The sequence below is a fragment of the Montipora capricornis genome, chromosome 3, assembly GCF_036669925.1.
Source record: "Montipora capricornis isolate CH-2021 chromosome 3, ASM3666992v2, whole genome shotgun sequence".
NCBI classification, from domain to species: domain Eukaryota; kingdom Metazoa; phylum Cnidaria; class Anthozoa; order Scleractinia; family Acroporidae; genus Montipora; species Montipora capricornis.
The window spans coordinates 69,847,988-69,868,640 of NC_090885.1; the positions used below are offsets into that span (position 1 = coordinate 69,847,988).

At 40.0% G+C, this 20,653-nt stretch overlaps 3 protein-coding genes across 5 annotated transcripts in view; 2 read left to right on the forward strand and 1 right to left on the reverse strand.

The window, feature by feature from the left end:
* The window catches only part of LOC138041029 (prominin-1-A-like), a 67,149-nt gene extending 60,833 nt beyond the window's left edge, over positions 1 to 6,316 (reverse strand). For 2 of the 3 annotated variants that reach the window (XM_068886799.1, XM_068886795.1), the window contains exon 1: positions 6,189 to 6,316. The gene's annotated coding sequence lies outside the window, so the exon portion shown is untranslated. Of the gene's footprint in view, positions 1 to 3,487; positions 3,621 to 6,188 lie in introns of all 3 variants that reach the window. The other variant, XM_068886797.1, reaches the window with a different exon arrangement.
* On the forward strand, positions 3,036 to 3,734 carry LOC138040770 (uncharacterized). The gene has a single exon (XM_068886442.1). It carries the CDS (start codon positions 3,036 to 3,038, stop codon positions 3,732 to 3,734), a length of 699 nt encoding a protein of 232 aa, XP_068742543.1.
* A 1,128-nt stretch (positions 6,317 to 7,444) lies between the features above and the next one.
* Positions 7,445 to 20,653, forward strand: part of LOC138041034 (prominin-1-like) — a 30,058-nt gene continuing 16,849 nt past the window's right edge. Inside the window, exons 1-10 of the mRNA XM_068886804.1 lie at positions 7,445 to 7,772; positions 12,280 to 12,350; positions 12,933 to 13,141; positions 14,170 to 14,290; positions 14,975 to 15,041; positions 15,560 to 15,649; positions 16,209 to 16,426; positions 18,474 to 18,551; positions 19,260 to 19,323; positions 20,604 to 20,653. The exon at positions 20,604 to 20,653 is cut by the window's right edge and continues 27 nt beyond it. Coding sequence (XP_068742905.1) covers positions 7,529 to 7,772; positions 12,280 to 12,350; positions 12,933 to 13,141; positions 14,170 to 14,290; positions 14,975 to 15,041; positions 15,560 to 15,649; positions 16,209 to 16,426; positions 18,474 to 18,551; positions 19,260 to 19,323; positions 20,604 to 20,653 — 1,212 coding nt within the window. The 5' untranslated portion in view covers positions 7,445 to 7,528. The remainder of the gene's footprint in view (positions 7,773 to 12,279; positions 12,351 to 12,932; positions 13,142 to 14,169; positions 14,291 to 14,974; positions 15,042 to 15,559; positions 15,650 to 16,208; positions 16,427 to 18,473; positions 18,552 to 19,259; positions 19,324 to 20,603) is intronic.

The window sequence follows — 20,653 nt, forward strand, 5'->3', positions numbered from 1 at the left end:
GCAAAATCATGGGTTCTTCAGTTCAAATGCCTCATCATCAATACAAAATGATAATTTTTACATCTAGCTTTCCCGTATGCACGAAATTTTAGATATAAAACGAGCTAGGGTAGTGCAACGAATTAAAATGAGGAGACAGGGCTTTGACCATCGTCTCGTCATTTGACAAAGCCCACCGAGCCGGTGATCATGAGTTTCTCAGTTGGCCAAGTAGTGCTGCTTCGAGAGACCGGCAAAGGATCTTGTGTCCAGATTTACCCTATACCATCGGAGTCACGAAAAAGACTCGAAATCGTACAGCAAATGCATTGCCGAACTTTTGTTTGAGTCTTGAAGAAATCAGGGCTTTCACAGTTTCACTGAAGATCGGGAAGCTTGGAGAACGAAATCGTCATGGCCGCTTGTCCTTGCAATAAAACTTGATGCAACCAGAATAATATAGTTAACAAAAGTTGATCATCAATTTTGTCGTTTTTGAAGGAAAACTTTGATGATAAATGACATTGCCCGGTTCTACAACGGAGAGTCGTAATCCTTGTGGACAAAATTATTGGCATCCTTTATTCGTCTCGTGGAAAGACTTTTGTAAACATTTATACTTCGTTCATAAAGTCCATCTGGTTTAATGATGGGTACTCGAGACGTATTTCGTCCATTTTAAGCGTCTTCCAAACGGATAATTATGATAAAAATAAACATTACTACTACAACTACAACAACAACAACAACAACAACAACTATTACTACTACTACTACTACTACTACTACTACTACTAATAATAATAATAATAATTATAATAATAATAACAACAACAACAACAACAATAATAATAATAATAATAATAATACAAGTTGATGGACACTATGAGAGATCATTGAAAAATGGCAAGGAAAGCTACTGAGTGCAAGATATGAGGATCAAGAACTAAAAGTTAAGAGTTGCTTTGCTTGGCTTAATGAGTGGCCAGATTTTCCAATGCATACAGTAGCGGGAATGTTTGAGTTGTATGAACAGCTCTTGCCCACCAAGATCTACTCGAAACACAAGACTCGTGTTACCCCAGAAGGTAATGTGACGTGCAGATTATGCAATAGAGCACCGGAGACAATGGCATATGTGTTAGCGGGCTGCTCAGCACTTGCTCAAAATAAATATCTAGAGAGGCATAACGCTGCTCTGAAAGTTCTATTCTATTCGGAGGTGTTGCATGACCTAAAGTTACTCGAAGATGTTCCACCGTGGTACTCTCCATCGCTACCTAAGCCCGGCACACTATGAATCGAGCCAGGCAGAGGCATATTGGGACATCTCTGTATATGCAGAACACCACGAAGTGAAAGCAAATAGAGTAGATGCCCGGATTGTCGATCATGTAAAGAAGAAGGTCTTGCTGATAGAAATGAACTGCCCATGGATCGTAAATAGAGAAAAGAAGGATGAATAGAAAAAGGCAAAGTATGATCCCCTACGGTGGGAGTTAAAACAAAGGTATCCAGACTACAAGATTGAACAGACTAATGCCATCATTGATGTGTTGGGAGGTTGGGGTGAGGAAGTCGAGAGAGACATCTTTGGTATGGTTGGGGATAAAGCATCAAAGGTTCTAAAGAAGATGCAGAGGAGCATCATTTCCAGCTCATTGAACATTGCCAGGACATTTAAAGTTTTGAATTAATGAACTATGAATGAATTGAATGTAATTGTAGAAATATTATAGGAATTCTAATATCAGTGTAATATTATAGGATTTTTATTTGTTTATTATTATTATTATTATTATTATTATTATTTATTTTTTAAAGTTTTTATTATATATATATATATATATATATATTTTTTTTCCTATTTCTTAAAGTCGATGTAGTTTCTTTGTACCTCCTAGACTCATAGGCTACGCTTTGCGCCCTATGATGTCATTGTAAATAGTGCATACAGATGTTAATAAACTGCCATAATAATAATAATAATAATAATAATAATAATAATAATAATAGTAATTGTAATAACAACAATGTGGAATTTGAAAAGTGCTCAGGTAATACCCATAATTGTTGCCGCCCTAGGTGGAGTAACAAGAAAGTTAGGCGATTGTGTTGGGAAACTGAGCATTACACTCCGAGCAGCATTCCTACAAAAGACTGGACTATTAGGAACAGTAAGGATTCTGAGAAAGGTGCTTGATCGTGTGGAACTCTTGGTCATATTTTATGACCCGTTTTCTCAGTATAGCGGCAAAGATCAGCCTGTGAAGGTGGAAATAACAATAATAATATTAATAATAATAATAATAATAATAATGATAATGATAATGACGATAATAACGATGGTGTCGATATCGATGACGAAAGATATTAGTGAACACATGTTCATCCAAGTTTGTCTAATACGAGTTTTCTGTGTAGGTAGCGCAGCCCAATGATTAATGCGCGGGATTTCCAAGCCGTACTTATGTTACCAGGTTAAAATCACACTCTGACAAGCAACCGGAGATAAGTTTAACGTACAGTGATAGAAATAATAATAAAATTAATTAAATAATTGTAATAAGTCTAGATCTTGTGATAAAATTGATTAAAAAGACAAACGCAACTAGATTCATTTTGACAACGTTTCGACATCGTCCGATGTCATCGTCAGGCAATGAATTTTAATCGGATGAAGCGTAACTTATAGTACAAGAACAATAGAACAATAGAACAATATATACAATAGTACGCTAACAAAAAATGTGAAATCTAAGTAAATAGTTTTGCCCTGACAGAGTCTGACTGTACATTAAGTGATGGTTTCAATTCTTTGATGTAGAACATCTCATGAATTAAGCAATCAAATTTCGATGCGCATTTCTTTAAGACACTAAAACTCGCCGCTGGGGGTGCTGTTGTTTGGCCATGATCTGCTAGGCGATGCCTCCCGATAGCTGAGTATCTATGTTCCTCAATTCGTTGATGCAAGTGACGAGCTGTATAGCCAACATAGCTCGCATCACACGAGCCACATTGAAATTTGTAGACGACTAGTTGTTGGCTGACTAATGAATGTACCGCTTGACTACACGTTAGACCTGCTTGTGGAAAAAGCCTTTAAGGACAACTGGTTCTGTGCGACATATGATCTGACCATCTCTAAACAAGATCTTCTTGAACTGCTAAAAATCGCCACCAAAGACCAGCTTTTTCAGTTTAATGACAATCTATACCTACAAACTGACGCAGATGCTATGGGCTCCCCGTTAGGGCCTCTATTAGCTAATGTATTCCTGTGTCATGTGGAGGAGATGCTAGAACAACAAGACAAACTCCCGTCATTCTACAGACGATACGTAGACGATACCTTGGTTGTCATAAGAGATGTAGCTGAAGCAGAACAGTTCCTAATTACGATAAATAACTGTCATCCATCTATTCAATTTACAATGGAGCTAGCGGTAAACAACACACTACCCTTCCTTGGCATGCTTTTGATGAAACAAAGAAGTAAGATTACCACAAGCGTATACAGAAAAACTACCAACAAAGGCCTCTTGTTGCACTACCAGAGTCATGTGGACAACAAATACAAGAAATCTCTACTCAAGACAATGCTTCACCGGGCGTACAGTCTGTCCTCAACGATCGAGCTGTTTGAAAAAGAATGTGAAAACATAAGATCAATTTTTCACAAGCTACGATACCCGTCTGAATTGATTGAGGCAACCATCCGTAACTTTATCAATACATCAGATGTCGAATAACAATCTACCAGCAATAATAATAAAAACACCATTAGAATCGTCTTGCCATTTATTGACCAAAAACCAGCCGATATTGTGAAGCGCCAACTTACTCAGCTAAATAAGAAACTGGATATCGATCTACAGCCAGTTTTTGTCAGCCGCAAGCTCGAGGATGTCCTTAAATTCCGTGAGCCCAAACCATCTTTAGTCAGTCAACAACTAGTCGTCTACAAATTTCAATGTGGTTCGTGTGATGCGAGCTATGTTGGCTATACAGCTCGTCACTTGCATCAACGAATTGAGGAACATAGATACTCAGCTATCGGGACGTATCGCCTAGCAGATCATGGCCAAACAACAGCACCCCCAGCGGCGAGTTTTAGTGTCTTAAAGAAATGCGCATCGAAATTTGATTGCTTAATTCATGAGATGTTCCACATCAAAGAATTGAAACCATCACTTAATGTACGGTCAGACTCTGTCAGGGCAAAACTATTTACTTAGATTTCACATTTTTTGTTAGCGTACTATTGTATATATTGTTCTATTGCTCTATTGTTCTTGTACTATAAGTTATGCTTCATCCGATTAAAATTCATTGCCTGACGATGACATCGGACGATGTCGAAACGTTGTCAAAATGAATCTAGTTGCGTTTGTCTTTTTAATCAATTAAATAATTGTAGTAATAGAAATAACAATAGCAATGGTAATACATTCAGTCATTTGTGTTGAGCGAATTCATATAGTTGAATCGCGTTTTACAGGGCTAAAAGTGCTACTATGACGTCATCTCGCATACGTCCGTACGTACTGTCCACTCCTCCATGCATGCCAATGTGAGCAGTATCACGTGACAATATCGCGGGTTCAAGTTTAGAGCTCGGCTTTATGTAGTTCGTATGTAAGGACTTAAGAATTCGGAAAGGTTGGTTGAAAAAGGTTTTGAACGATCTATTTATATTTTTATGTCCATCAAAGTCAGAAGCGTAATTAATTACGCATAACAAAATCGCCTTTATTTGTCGTCATGGAGAAATAATAGGTGTTGACACATATAGTTAACAAAATTCCAAAAAAATTCTCGGATTCTTCTTTTTTAGCCAAATTTGGCGGAAATATTGCTAACTAACTTTTTGTACCTGGCAGAACAATATTTTTGCGAATTCTTGTACGTACGGTTATCTTTCTAAAAAGTCCTTGGTTTTTACGCTGAATTTTTTTAAAAGTGAAAAGCCTTTTTTAAAACCTTTAAAATGAGATGTTCTAAGCCACATTGCTATAAATAATTAAAAGTTAATCATTTTCATAGGTTTTTGAGGACCCATGTTTTTAGAAGCTATCATCAAATGTCTAGTTAAACATTCCTTTTTAATTAATCAAGCTTCCCATTCAGTATATCAAAACTCGTGTGTACTTCTTGATCAATAGTTACCACGCAGCTTCGCGTTTCGGTAAATATCCAAAGGGAAAAAACTGATCGCGTAATTCGCATAAATTAAAATTTGAGAATACTTGGGTTGCCAATTAATTGCAACAAAAACTACTCGAGAATAAATTTGAATTGGTGAGTCAGGGTGACAAATTTTTGAATGATGTCTGGCCGGTGCATAATACTTTGAAGATCAGCGCATTTTCAGAAAGACAGATAGAAAATAGGAAAAACAAATCCCAGGCTTGAACAAGGCCGTCTCCCCGACAACTGCGATATCGAGTTATCTGGGAACATGTCAATTGTGAGTTCGTACTATATATCACTTACAAGGGTGAATGAGTGATGACGAGACTACGATGGAAGAGTAGTGCAGTGCAATCGCATGGTTGCAGGTCCTTGTAAGTCGTTTCAATCCTGGATTTTCTTTTATTAGTTTCCTACGAAATTGTTTTAGTTTCTCTCCGCTAATATTGGATTTAGGGTAATTTTCTTCGAGTTTAGTTTGCACGTACAAATTGATTATTGGTGTCGCAAATCGGTTGATTATTGGTTAACTGCAGTTAAAAAAAAACATTTTCAACAGGCTTTCTGCGATTAACATAACACGACATATTATTACTTTAAAAAGCTTCGAACATATTTCAGGCGAGCATGTTTTTTCGCGCCAGCAGGAACTTTTCACCATACAATTTGCTTAAACTAGAGCATTACGTTCAAATTCGTGGTTTTCTATCACTAGCGTACGTACTTTTATCTTAAAATAATTTTTTTGTCTTCAGCGCTATTTCAGGCTGTAAAACATAGTTCATACTATTTAATTCAGATGAATGGTGTTCTTTACCTAAAAAGCGACTAATATACCTTTCAGTCGATACCTAAAGTTCGTCCAGTTTGCGGTTGAAGGTTATTTAAATGGAAGAGAAAACTTAACGACAATATAGAACAAGCGTTAAACCTTCGTGGAATCCTATATAAGAGCGATACTAAAACAAACAAACAAAAAAGATACTACTATAAAGATAAAACGGAAAACTTACCAGTTGCATAAAAAGATCTGTGCTTTGATTAAGTAGAACTCTGTACTGTAACATGGTTAGAAGGAGTTTGCCTTGATGTTTCTAAGAACACAGAGAATAATGTTGTCAATGTTTTATTTATTTGACAGCACTTACATGGAAACCCAATATATGTTTATTGATGCTTTCAATATGCGAATAAAGCCTATTTTAATTGATCAGGCAAAATTATGATTTGACATTTTAAAGTCTTTAGGCTTTCTTGGAGGTGTTCAGTGATATTTAAATACAACTACGTTAATTTAAGTAACCTCGTATCCAGGCTCTCTCGACGTGAAGCTGGCTTGAATAGGGAGCAATTTTATTTTTACGCATACCTTCTTAGAATCGATATTCGCCGTGGGAGAGATTTTATTTAATTTATATGTTTACATTTAACAGTTATTCACTGAAGTGTGGGTAGCTAGTGGTGGATGTTTACCGAGCCGCATGAAGAACGGCAGTGTCTTTTGAAATACTGGTAAATCCAACAGATATTATTCCTTCACTCTTCGATCACTCGTTTGACTGACTTCTCGCTTGTTAAAATAATTACACGCTGCGGATTTGATCCGCCTTCACCAGAATCCGGAGGTTCTTTTTTGTTCCCTTGGTCCTTGCTGCCACAAACAGTTTAATTTAATTGCAAAGAAAGTCTCAAAAGAATCCGGGCTTGGGTGGGATTCAACCTGATTACCGTTTAATGTGTGTTTTAAAATCTCATTCTCTGAAGGTGAGAGTTAAGGTTCACATTGCAACCAAGGGCCGGTTGCTCGAAGCCTGGCTAGCGCTAACCGTTGGTTAAGAGGTATCAAAACCTAGAGCGGTTTCCATGGTATCTAACTCTGGTTGGCGCTAACCATGCTTCGAGCAACTTGGGACAGGTTGACAATTGCTATCTGGTTTATAGGGAGACGCTAAACAGGAAAGTCGAAACGTTGGGTGTTTGAATAGTAACTTTTAAAGCTACATTAAAATTTCTCCATTATCTCTCTTTTAGCATCGATCTATGTTTAACAATTTCCTTTTCGGATCCTCGGCATATCTTCTTTAATAAATCGACGTGGTGACAACAGTCCTATCACCTAGGCAACTTAGAGGAATGAACCAAGATGCCCCGCGCGCGCAGCCTGAATGGAATCGTGACGTCACGATTGCTTGTCGACGTGCGGGGAGCGCAAATCGTAAAATGAAAACATTTTGTTTTGATTTGCGCTACAATGCGCCTATTACTAATTTTTCCTTTACCACGAATTTTACTTCATACTTAAATTTGTTAAAAGGAATACCCAGCAGAAATGAATTACTAAGGACGCGGGAATATGGCCTCCTTTATGAAGGAGATGAAGGAGAAAATTTTGGTGTCAATTGTAGCATTGACTTATATCACCAGCTTCATTACCGTAGATGGCAAAGGCGTACTTAATGGCGATAACATTACTTTTTCTACACTCCGCCAAGGAAGTAACTATACCTTGAAGAAAAGCAAGAATGACTGGTTTCTGGCCAGTTACGACACCATTGCTGAAGCTGTGGTTTTATCGGTGAATTATTCTCCACCTTATGGTAAGCTTTGTCCCAATGTTTTTTTTCCGAAAGGCGCTGCATGTCTTTTTCCCGTTGTCCTTCTCGGCTGTAAGAAATGACTCATTTTCCTTCTTTAAGTTATTTGAGGTAACTATGCTTACTTTTTGATAAGGAGATAAGCACACTTCAGTTCATTGACTTGTGCAACGCAGAGTTAAAGATCGTGACGGATTCAGTGAACTGTGCAACATACTGTTGAATTTCGACGCACTCTGTCTATCAAGTTTGTAACAAGGCCATTCCTTTCAGAGAGCTACTTATAAACTCGTCTGAAAGTCTCTTAAAGCGCATAGGAGGACTCGCTTTAATGCCTCTTTAAAATGGTATTTTTTATTTGTTTCTTTCTCATTTTAACAAATGAGTCTTCCTTGTTCATTTTTTTCGCGCCTGCGTCTGAGTCACATTGCCTTCCGTAAGTTCGAAACATTTATATAACCAGCGTAGATTACAATTGGGGTTAATGCTGGACTTCAACAATTTATTTGAAGTCTTAATTTTCTGGCGTTTAAATTTGTTGTTCCTTTTCAATTATTAAGTGCATACAAACTTTGAAAGCAGCTTTCAGCCGCGAAAAGAGATAAAGCTAACAGTAGGCGTGTAATTACAAATCAGATGTTTGTTTTTAGGGTATTGAACAACTTGACCGCACATCAACTTCGTCCTGAGTTTCACACTACAAACTAATTTGTTCAAACTTGTTAAGGAAGTGAAACCATGTAAAAGATCAGAAGTAAAGGGTATTAATATCCTCTTTGACTGGTAGATAAACTGTGTTTTGGTGAAATTCGACGCTGGTTTAACTTTGTTCTCTTTTGGTACCCGCTTGTTTTTCACAGGTCTTGGAAAAGAGCTCCTTTGTATAAGAGAGAACTTTCTTTAAAGCAACCATTTAAACAAAAAAAAAAAAAAACAGGCAATTTGTCGCTTCATGACTGATATCTCGCGACGATGAATGTTTATCATTCTTATTTTAAGACCAGTTCTGACTGTCCAATACACTGAACAGCAAGGTCATATTTTGTTTTCCTGGCTTTTTCCAGCTAATTAAAACTGATTGATAACTTTGCCATTTTAAGACACAAGAGGAAATGCACACACAAAATGAACAAGAACTGATTATATTGATAAGAGCACAGACAAGAGCACATGGAAATACAAAAGACCGCTGTACAGCGCTGGCTCGTAAGAACTATCTAAATCACTATAGCAAAAAGGTCACGCGGGAGAATGCTAACTAAGCCTAGGTTAAACGCTAGAACACATAACTTCACCCGCTCGGCTAAAACTACACTAGCTCTAGCACACTTGGACTGGAATCAGGAGTAACTGCGACTATAATTTGGTTGTTTATTTGTTATCATTATTGGAAAGTTAATGCGAAAACTGAGAAAACTCAAAGAATGAATTGCAAAGGCCGCTAAAAGTTGCAACATGGCTGCGTCCGACAAAACCGAAATCAGGTCCAACAATCGATGAAAAATTTTGGCTCAACGTTGTTCAATATTGGAGTCTAAATGCTCTGATTTATTGACCAAGATTGTTTAAATGAGTTTATTATTCAAATTTCATACACTGTACGAATTCTGATTTTCTGATTGGTTGATTTGTGCCACGTGACACTGAGTTATGACGAAACAACCGCCTTGACGTCATTATCGTGGTGTAATAGCCGTGGTGTAAATTCAATACACCACTGTCTTAACACCATGGCTTCGGGCGACTCGAAGTTTGACGATTTGTCCGAAGCAGACATCGATTCCCTCATTGATGATGCAGTTCCTAAAAACACCAAGAAAGCAACTGCTTGGGGAATATCTGTTTTGAAAGGAAAGGTTGCGAATTTTAAATTTTTCATTCACGCTAGTTGTCTGGTTTACCTAGTATATAGTTGTTTCAGTGTAGTGTTTCTTTGTGCAGTGTATTCAATTTGAATAATAAAAATGTTAACGCACTCGTTGCTCGTGAATTATCGGAATTTACCTGCACTCGTTCACCAACAATGAACTCGAAATTTTCAATACCGCACTCGGCGGCCTCGTGCGGTATTGAAATTTCTCGTTCATTGTTAGTGAACTCGTACAGGTAAATCCCGATAATGCACTCGCCGAGTGCGTTAACCTGTAACTATTCCCTAGCAAAAAGGTTATGTTTTCGTTTATGAACAATTTTCCGTGGGTGCTTCATAATGACGCAATGACGGCCTTGTTGGTTTCATAAAGAATATCTAAATATCTGGCTTCCTAATCGCCCTGTCTTACAGTCAGAGACGGAATTGTTATTTAAGGGCGTAGCTCATCGAGGTCGGGCCGAAGGCGGCTGGCAGACGGTCGGCTAGGCGCTCGGGCTCTGAACACGACCCATGCACGACCTCGGAAGCACAGCAGCACAGCATCACAGCCAGATGGAATAAGCTGGGAGTCGATTTTGCTCAGGGAGGAAAACCAGAGTGCCTGGAGAAAAAGTCTCGGAGTAAGATTGAGAGCTACTTAACCTCAGCCGTCATACGAAGATGAGATGCGATCCCAGGTCCGCAGAGGTGGAAGGCAGAAATATTACCACAGGGCCATCCTTACTTGCCGCTTACTAACGGAGTTATCAAGCCAGCTGAGAGCTGTTTTCACTTCATGCAACCCGTCAAGAACGAGGTTCACGCTCTCTGTCTTCGTAGGAAATGAGCTGAGGAACGGGAAACGCTCTCCGTCTTCTTAGAAAATGAACTGAGGAACGGGAAACACTTCAGACTTCTGTACATGTATCGCTTTATCTTTTGTTTTAGTCTGGCTGATATTCTAGTAGAACTTGAAGTCGCAATAGTCCCCAGCTCCCAGCCGGCTTGATATTTCCATTGGTAAAGCAATTGCAACGAAATCACATGGTCATGGGACTCGTGGGATCGAAGCCTGGGGCCAGTTGCTCGAAGCCTGGTTAGCGCAAATCGTTTTCTTAACTGAGGTACAAAAGTATCAAAACCTATAGGTTTGCCTGGCATTTAACTCTGGTTAGCGCTATCCATGCTTCGAGCTACTCGGGCCTGGATTTTTCAAGTTTGCTCGCAGCTACCTTAGGTGTTGTCTAACTGCTATTATCTTTCTAACTTTCATTTCTCAGTAATGTACTCCGTATTAATTGTAAAAAAAGATCCTGGACATTGCGTTGCTAACGCTTGGATATGATCGCTCAATCTTGGTTATCGGCTCGTATACCGTATGACCTTATATAGAAACTGATTGTGCCGGTTGCTTAGTAATTTGAAACAGGTAAATGGCTGAAATTAGACGGCCAGTGGCTCAGATGGTTGAGCATGGCAGACTACAGTGTAGGAGGGTCGTGCGTTCGACTCCGGCCGGAACAACACTCAGAGTGTCGGGAATCCGTTGTTGGCGTTACGCATTGCGTTACGCGTTACGTCTCTGGTCACGTGTTTAGCTTCAAGTTGATTGACAGATTAGTCATGTGCGAGAGAGAGAATGGGCGAGATGTTGATTGTCAAAAGGGAGAGTAAGGAGGAGTGTTTAGATAAAAGGTTGTTTACCTTTATAGATCGAGATTGATACGAGATTGTGAAGTTACAGTCCTCAGACGGAAGAAAATAAACATTGTGAAGCCCACAGATGTGTGGATTTCTTACAGGTCTATAAATGACTGAGGAGAAAGGGTTGCCTTTGTAATTACATCCGCAAATCATGGGTTACACCAGGGCGGGTATGCAACCTTTACCCGCCCTGTCTAGACTCTCTAGTCTTCTCGGATAAGGACTATAAACCGTATGCCCCGTCTCAAAACCCTACAGCAACAACAACAACAAGGTTTATTTTTACTGTAACTAGCTAGCTAAATAAACTCTGTCGGACGTTAAAGATCCAAACGCACTATTCGATAAGAGCTGGGCACGGAACTGATGCAGGATGTCGTAGTCTGGTCTAAATTCTATAGGGCCATAAGGGATATAGGTATCTCACTGAATTAAAGTGTTACCTACCTACGCACCTAATTTGAAGAAAAAGAAATTATTGCATTTGCGCTTCATTGATATGAGATTGGTTGTAGCCAACTCTGTGCTATCATCACGCGCTTCCATCTCATACTGTAAACTAACTTGTGCCCATGGAAGAGTTGTTAATTACTGTAGAGTGATCCTTACATTTCAAAATTATACTGATTTGGTGCAACGTCTATCCCGATTTAAAATGGTAGATAAAGAGTGGATAGAAAGGCTTACGTGTTTGCTGCTAACGTTCTTAAAAGCAAAAAGGTACCAGTAGTAAGGATAGAGAGAGCTTTCATCCGTTCCTTCATTAAGTCATTCCAGTTTTGGCTAATCCAGATCGAAAAAAAAATCGCAGCTGATTACGAATCAACCTCAAAGAGTTTTTCGTCCAGATGTCGGTGTTCTCAAAGACTGACGTCTTCAAGTTAAGCTTAGCTTTCTGATCTAGAGCTATCTGGCGTTAGCCAATTTGATAAAGTTTGCATGTATTCAAAACAGATGCCATCAAGGATGCTATACGAAATTATAACAGGAAAGGAAATAATTCTGTTGGATACATAATAAATGAGGTAAGGCATATCACTATGATTTCAAGTTTTGTCTCTGTGGAGTAAAGGGGGGGGGGGGGGGGGCGTTGTATTGGTGAGAGTGAAGAGCAAGAGTGGACATGACGCTGACAATATTAATCTTGGGGCGAACTCGGTTTTAACGTTAAATCCGTGAGGCCCAAAATTACAATTCTCTGCGTCATGCGGGATATTAGTCATATCCTGCACGTACTGTTGCGTAGGTGTTTTTTGCTGTTCACACCCTTTCTGGAACGTGATTTGTACTTTGTAAATAAAGTATACAAAACTTTTTTTTCCTAAAGGATTTGAATTGGGTACAACATTGAATTAGCCTAATCGGTCTATGAAGGATTTCACCCTCTTAGCGAAATTTCGCTAAATCTGCCATTTTTGCCATTGATTGCATTTCTGAACATATCTGTTCTCTAAGACGTCGTCTTCTCCCTTGCTTAAGCTCCCTAACAAGCGAAAAGTCGGGAACACAGGTAAAAATTTATAATCCAACTGCTGAATAAGCCAGGCACTAGGGAACGACTGAAAGCTTTTACGGCCGATGGGTTTGTCCTTCTTCTTTTATTTCAGGTAATCACGGAAAATGTACCTATCACAGTTCTTACTTCCATATCGCTAATATGCGCTTTTGTGATACCGCTGGTTGGTATCATATTTGGCTGTTTCCGGTGCAAGGGAAAGTGTGGCGGTGAGCTGATCGAGGAGGACCTGGAAACGAATCCGAAGAAAAAGAGGAGACTATTTACAGCTGCGATATCAGTTTGCTCAGCGTTCATCATGTGAGTAAACTCACTTCCTCATACTTTGCTCTAGAGTTATCTTAAGAGTTATCTTAGGAATTTTACAATGACCTTAGAAAGGCCTAAGTATCTATAATCATTGAAAAAACACCTTGTCAATTGGAAAGCTCATACTCAGCTGACGGATCCTAATGATCTGAATAAATTTGAGGGCTTACGGTTAAGATGTTTGCTTTGAGCTGGTTCTTGTAAATTGGGTAGTGCTCAATTCCCTGGGTATCACCGTGGGGCAATTGATAAATTTCCCTCGGTTCGTTCCTGAATTTAATGGCAAAAAAGACGGCGTTACTTCGGCTTATCTTAGCGGACTCTACCAAATTTCAGATATGTCCAAAAATTCACGTAATTAGATCCACGACAATTTTGGCAGGCATCACGGAGTGTCCCTATTGCTTCTTCTCTCCAAGTTAAACATCACTCTCGTCTGGAAATACAATACAATACATACTTAATTGACCCTCTCCCCATAGGGGCTTTTCAGGGCCAATGAAAACACAATTAACGGAACGACGGAACAGGACAACAACAACAATTGTTGAGAATCCCGACTGGCCGGAGGCAAACCTGAGTTGGCTATTTACAAATGCAGCTGGGAAGTTGAACCAGGGACTACCAGAAACAAATTCAACGAGTGGTCAGGGCGGTTCTTGAACCCTGGATCCCCGGATCTCAAGACAAGGGCCCGAACCACTTGTCCAGACAGCCTCCTTTTAGCATTAGCAAATACAGACATCAATCGTCACGTAGTAGCCCCTGTAGATAAAAACCTGCGTTTAGCCTCGCCAAAAGATAATATATAGCTAACTTTTACACTTTCCTCATTGCTAGAAATTGGTAGCATTTGCTTATACCTAAAGGGACACTTCGTGTTAGACATCAAAATTGGACGTCCATTAATTACGTGCATTTTGGACTGAACGCTGGACTAGAAGTTGCACCATTAAGTGCTGCATAATAGTGAGAGTGATAAAGAAGACTTACATACTTTCACAATGTAAATTTTGCAGGGTCGCTGCCTTTTCAATCAGCCTTGTCAATGATAAAACGGAGACCGCAATTCCTGAGTTGAATTCCATGTTTATGAGCTCAATTGTGGACATTGCGATTTACGAGGAGAACACTCTCAAGGTACCGCTCTTCATACGGTTTTTTAATAAGCATAACTTTGAGTTCAGGGTTAACTTAGTGCAAGTACAGGCGGAAGTTCGAAACGTTTTCGCTACCTTGGAGGAGGGAGCACCTGTCGACATTTGAGGGTTAAGTTTGGTTGATTGTCGCTCTTGGCCTGTTCTCAAAAGTTTTATGTCCAAGCGCTCCGGCTTCCCTTTCTTTGTTAGGGTGTCTTCAATCAATGTCCCCGCACGAAATATATTTGACGCTTAAACTGCTGATTTCCCTTGAATTTCTTAATGTGACTGGAGATAGCCGGTCCAAGCAGACGTCCTTAGGGATTCGTCACGAGTTCCTCCCTCACGATTGTCTGCTGAAACGAAAAACCACTTCCATTCACTAGCCGTTTGCCCTCTATTTAAATAAACCAATGAGCATTGACTAATTGTGTTGTAGATAGCCAATCACATGCGGCGAAAGAATGCCATACGAAGCACCTGTTTATCCAAAACTGGAAAACGGTCTCTGATTGGTCCGGAATCCACGAAAGGAAGTGGTTTGTTGTGTGAGCAGACGTTCGTGGGGGAGGAACGCATGATGAAGCCCTAGTACGTCTATGTTCGTGTAATTATCAAGAAATATTTTACAGCATTTAACTGCATGACACTTTATTAATGAGTGTTTCATTGCTTTTCTTGTTAGGAACTCTCTGAAGTTACCGGGGAAAATATGAATTTTACCAGCGGGCTGATATTGCAAGAACTGTCATGTAAGTTACTATTTATTGTCTGAAACGACCCACTGATCCCGCAACCTCCACTAGTCTACGTTGTACGTGTTCATATGGGAAGAGCCAGAAAATTGGCGCTAGGGAATTTGGACGCGAGAGAATTGGAGCGGCACCGTCGACGTTCTCGCGCGTCTGAATTTCTTAGCGCGAATTTCTCCTTTCTTGTTCGCACAGATGCTAACACAGAGTAGTCCATAACTTCTTTAGAAAAGTATTTCCAGTTCGTGGGATATACTTAGCTACTTTTTCAGAAGGTCAGACAGTTGTCCCGATTAAACCTGGAAAGGCACTTTTAGTTTTGACTTAATCTGACGCGGTTATGTTTAAAATGGTGGGCTTGCACTGAGTTGATTCGTTGCTGAAGGTTGTGGCACGCCGTTTGGTAAGCTACATTGCACTCTTTTTTCTTCAAGCATTAATGTAGGGAGAAAAAAAAGGTATATTGGTTGATCTCATTGCTGGTACTGAAATTTAGGTTTGGTTATTATTACTTTCAGATTTACCTGTCAACATATCGACGCCGCTCATACAACAATCTCAACAGAGTGTCGACACACTTCTCAATGATGTCAGGGAAATGGGAATAAGTTAGTGTCGATAAATTTATTTTAATAGAACTTAATATAGTCGGTTAAAATGTTATCATGGAAATGACACAAGGAGACCATGACTAGGAACGGCGTTTTTAAGGAGCGAGCTATGTTTAAATTGAGTTATAAATTGATTATAACTCTTGCAAGCCAAATCTCATATAAGAGCTCGCCTAAAAATAGCTTGATCTGTGAAAATGCCGTTTCATATACCTGTTATTGTAGTTTTAGGCTCCTGGTCATGAACCATAGTGCAATGCTCCCAAATGAAGACTCGGACGAGAAAACGACTTTAGAAGATGTACACACGCGTTGCGGACCTATTTTTAACTTCTGTGCTTTTGTGGGCTAATATGCCTTTTGCGCTGGAGAGCAAACTCATTATTATTCCCCCACTGGGACATTAAAACAGAGAGACCTGAACCAGTCAAGCTTGACTTGCCTTTGTTTTAATATCCCAGTGGGGGAATACTAATGACCTTGCCCTCCAGCATGGCGGATTTTGTACCATGTGATCGTTTGTTGCAAAAGGCCTATTGTTCCTCCTTTCTAACAGAGCTTACAGACCTGAGAGACTCTTTGAAAGATGTCTCAGATACAGTGCTAAGTCTCAGAAGCCTTGGTCAGAAACTTCGTGCTGGCTTGGACGAGGCACGGAACAACTTGACAAAAGCAAAAGACGATTGTAATAATGACCCACCGTCAGTGGAGGCCGGAGCGTGTGACAAAATACCCGCCTGGGATGATTTACAAGCCGAGGCAGACTTCAATCAGGTAACCGAATTCTACACAGGATGTCAACACGACCAAGTCATTAGCATATATATGGTTTCGAACATATTGATCAAAACCCTTTCTTTGCAAATGATTTCGCCATGTCTATTAAAAGCTTTCTGCAAATGCCTCTAAGCTTAGGTTTTCTTCAGTTGGAAAAATCTTTACATCACTAAAATTCCGTTGTTTACATCCCCAATATTTGTTCATGAAGCGGCAAAACCGGTCACCCAAGGCGCAAAGCCTTATGGGTTTGGGAAGTAGACAATTGTTGCCCAGCGTAAGGAAGTTCAAGTTTTAGCAAACATGCGTACAAAATTGTTATCATCGGTTTTTGTGTAATAGATTTAGTTACAGTCATTCTAATAAAACTGAAGACCACAGGCAACTTTCATGATGGCGTCATTTGACTACAACTACCAGAATTCAGTTTGTTTTTCTTTTCTTATTTAAATTTTGTATTCCCGGTGGGGTAAAAATAAGCTACAAGGTCAGACGGGAGCAGATTGTGGGAATTGAAGATTACTTTGTAGCTCAGTCGGTAGAGCAGCAGTGATCTAACCCGAAGGTCGTGGGTTCAATTCCCACCCTGGTCAGAGTTTTTCTCTGTCCTTGTGTGGGCCCATTTCCATTAATAGGGCTAACTCTCACATGGTTTACATGGGTAGAAAATAGCACTTCACATCACCCTCTCTTAGTTAACTCTGTTGAACTATAAGTGCTACACGGCCAACGTTTGCATAAACGTAACCCCTTGATTTGAGAGTAAGTTTGAAAACTGATATAACTTTAACACATTTTGCATTCGGCGTTTCAGTTTCGTTTCAACATCCAGTTTCATGTGACTTTAGTGCCTTCATGCACACGGCTTTCAGTATAGCAACCTTCAATGCCGTGTGTCGTACCACTTACCTAATAAGACGAATTTTCACAGTTTCGAGTTGCAATACAAACAGTATTGCGCTACGATCGAAGAAGCTCAAACATGCTAACCGCAAGCAGTTTTTCTGATTCCAATTCTGATTCTTGGCATAAACTTTACTGTGAATTTGCAGCACATCTTATTTTAGTGTGACCTTGTCACATATGCCCTTTGGCTTTGGCATCTACAGCTTCCGACAAAATTGTTAGGACGCATCACACCTCCCTTAAAGTGCCCCTGTGACCAAAAAAATCACTTCTTATTTTTCTTTGGACTTCAAAACTATGTTAACCAAGCACTAAGCAATCAAAGTATTAAGCACTGATTTGAAAAAGACACCTGTTTATTTTAACTGGAAGTTTCCTATTTAATGGTCCGCCATTACTAACTTTAAGTTCTTGAAAGAGCTGCTCCGAGGAGGAAATGACCGCAAACTGCTCACTAGTTTAAGAATGCAATGGGTGTGTACGCTGCAGAATTAATATGCAGCAAGGGAGTTTTGGGCTTTCAGACTTTTAAACTCGCGTTCTGCACCTTTTATAAGCTGCATTCACACGCTAAAATTTCAAGCTAGTGAGCCTTTGACGTCACTTTTCCCTGGATCCATCCCTCTGAGATCCAATCGGTCAGTTTTGAACGTGGGTAATGGCGAACCGTGAAATCCAAAACTTACACTCAAAGTAAACGGCTTTTGGATAAAAATCAAAGCTCAAAATTTTGCCAGTCAGGTGTTAAGCAAACACACTTTCAAATTCTGAAGAAAAAAAGGAGGTGATTTTTTTTTATTACAGGGGCACTTTAATTTCCCCTGTCATTTGGCTCAAATAATCCGAAAACAAAAAGTATCAAATCTGTATAATTGTGAGCTGTCTCGGTCAAATAATTTTATCGCAGGTTGTAGTTTGTATCCTTAGAGTGTGTTACGTATGTTTAGAGTTAGAATTTGCTATAAATGTCATCTCGATTGATTGATTGATTGATTGATTGATTGATTGATCGATGAAACCGAACTGATTAGTTTGAACTTCGAAGGGACATGTAATCTTCACAAAAAAGTTCACTTTCATGAGAGGTATTAGATCTTTAGATGCAGTAACGATAAGGGAGCCTTCTTTATCCTGCCAGGTTCCAGATACGGCCGAGGAGTTATCAAACATAGAAGCAATTCTCTCCAAAAACGACTTTGGTGCACAAGCAACTGAGGTGTGGAGAATTTAGTTGTTTTCGGGGCACAACAGGGTTTTCGTTGGAGGCCAGAAGGCGGACGTTTCGTCCGATTGTTTTCCATTGCATGTCCGGTACTTTGATGCCAATATTTGAGGGGTTTTATTTTTTATTGTTATTTTTTGGCTTACTTTTTAAAGAGAATTTGAGTGAACCCCGCCTTTCCTGGAAAACTAATTCCTGGGTTCCAGAAACCCTGGGAACAGCGTTTCGGAGAGGGAGGGAGGGGGGGGGGGCATGCCCCCAGAACCCCCTAGGTACCCTGCCTTCGGTGCTCGTAAGGTGCCTTGCCTTCCCACAAGTCACGTCCGGTGCTTTCAGAAATAAACACGGTCCGCTACTTTACAGAACTGTCGAAAACCCGGGGACTGTGTTCATGACAAACAGGAAATCTTGAGTGTCGGTTAAACTACGACGCGATCCATTCCTTACCAAAATGTCTGTTTAAAACTCACGGCTAGAAAGCGCTGAAAACTGTGTGTATGAATATCAGTGTTCGCTTCTTGCTGAAAAAAGCGTAAAAGTCTGCTAAAGAAGTAAAAACTGCAAGCACAATTCAAATTGAACAACCTTGTAGCAACAAAACCATTGTGCAAAGCCGAAACCAATGATATCTACATACACACTTAAAATGCCGCGCAGCGCACTCTAAACTAGATCTGACACATGCAGCACGTCTCTTTTTAGGGAAGGGACACATTCAATTCAATACCCGCTAAAGTTTACGAGGCCACATTCACTGGAACCGAAGGTGAGTTTTAAGTTCAACTCGCAACAAAGGTCATTTTATATTAGAATGAACATAATTTTCCCTTTGCGCAACCTTTAGATGTCGTTTCGCAAATGGGACTTCCCTGTGGCTTTGCAGTTGGCAGGTGCAAAGGAAGGTCTAAGGCCTGGTTGTCACGTGCGACGCACGTGCGATGCGTGCTGCACTACTCTACCAATTGACGGTTATCAAGTCTTCTGGGAGTAGGTCAACCGCGAGTTTAAGTTATCAGTATCCAATAACAGAAGTCGAGAGGGGAATGAAAGGCTTTGTAGAATATGTGAAATTCCCCAGGGCGGGCCGGCTGGGAAGGGTCGTGCCTCTTGTTGAACACTATATTTCATTGGCTGTATAGGGTCCTACTTCCTATTGTTTTCTGTGCTAAATCCATTGTTCTCTTTGTTCGTTTTATTGTTCTGTTGGCCAGCCAATCCTGAAGCCCGTTCAATGAGGTACGACACGACCCGAAATTTCATCTATTTGACTTGCGGAACTGGACATAGAATGAAAGACTGAAAGAACATCGCATTTAGATAGGCAACATATGCAGTTGCAATTGCCAGCAAGCTTGAAAACAATCAAAGCCCCCGGCTGGAGTTGCTCAGCTCCCCATGCTCTCAATGCCAACTGAGCCATCAAGGTCCTGGTTTCGAAAATCTTACGGTCATGATTCCGAATCCCGTTCAAGCATGAATTTTTGTTTCAGACTTGCTTGCAAATGCGCATGCGCTGTACATTGCTTTTTTTGTATGCTTGCGTCCATTGTGACGTCCATGTTAAGCATCAGTACAGCGCCATTAGGCATTGTTCTCGTATTACTTAGTGAGCCGCATGCACAGTGGCAAGCCTTTTCTCTGGTGACGTTGTTGTCATTGTTCACTTGACAATCCGTCATCTTTGCTCGGACTGTGTTCCTGCTGTGAACACTTTCTTGATTGGCGCAGCGCCATTGGTTTGCTATATCGTGCGATTGGTTGATCTCTAGGCCAAAATTTCTTTTTCACCTCAGTTTTATAGCTTTCCCTTACTTTTAGAGTGGACTTTAAGCTTCGATGACGGCAACGCTAGCGAAGTGCAATAATTGCATTTCATGCGCAATGTGCGACGTGGTCGAAAATTTATGCTGCTATTATAGTCCTCGATTTTCTTTTCAGAAACCATTGTGCAGGTGGACTAAATTTCTTTAACACAGCTGCTAATTACATGAATGATGACTGCAATGTTTCAAATTGTAATCAACGATATTTTCCTCTTAATTCTAGAAATAAAAGATTTCACTAAAGAGCTGCAGGATTTTGCTTCCAAGATGGTA

Bases quoted from the DNA above. Each gene is read 5' to 3' on its own strand.
- LOC138040770 (XM_068886442.1), top strand. From the start codon at position 3,036: ATGAATGTACCGCTTGACTACACGTTAGACCTGCTTGTGGAAAAAGCC.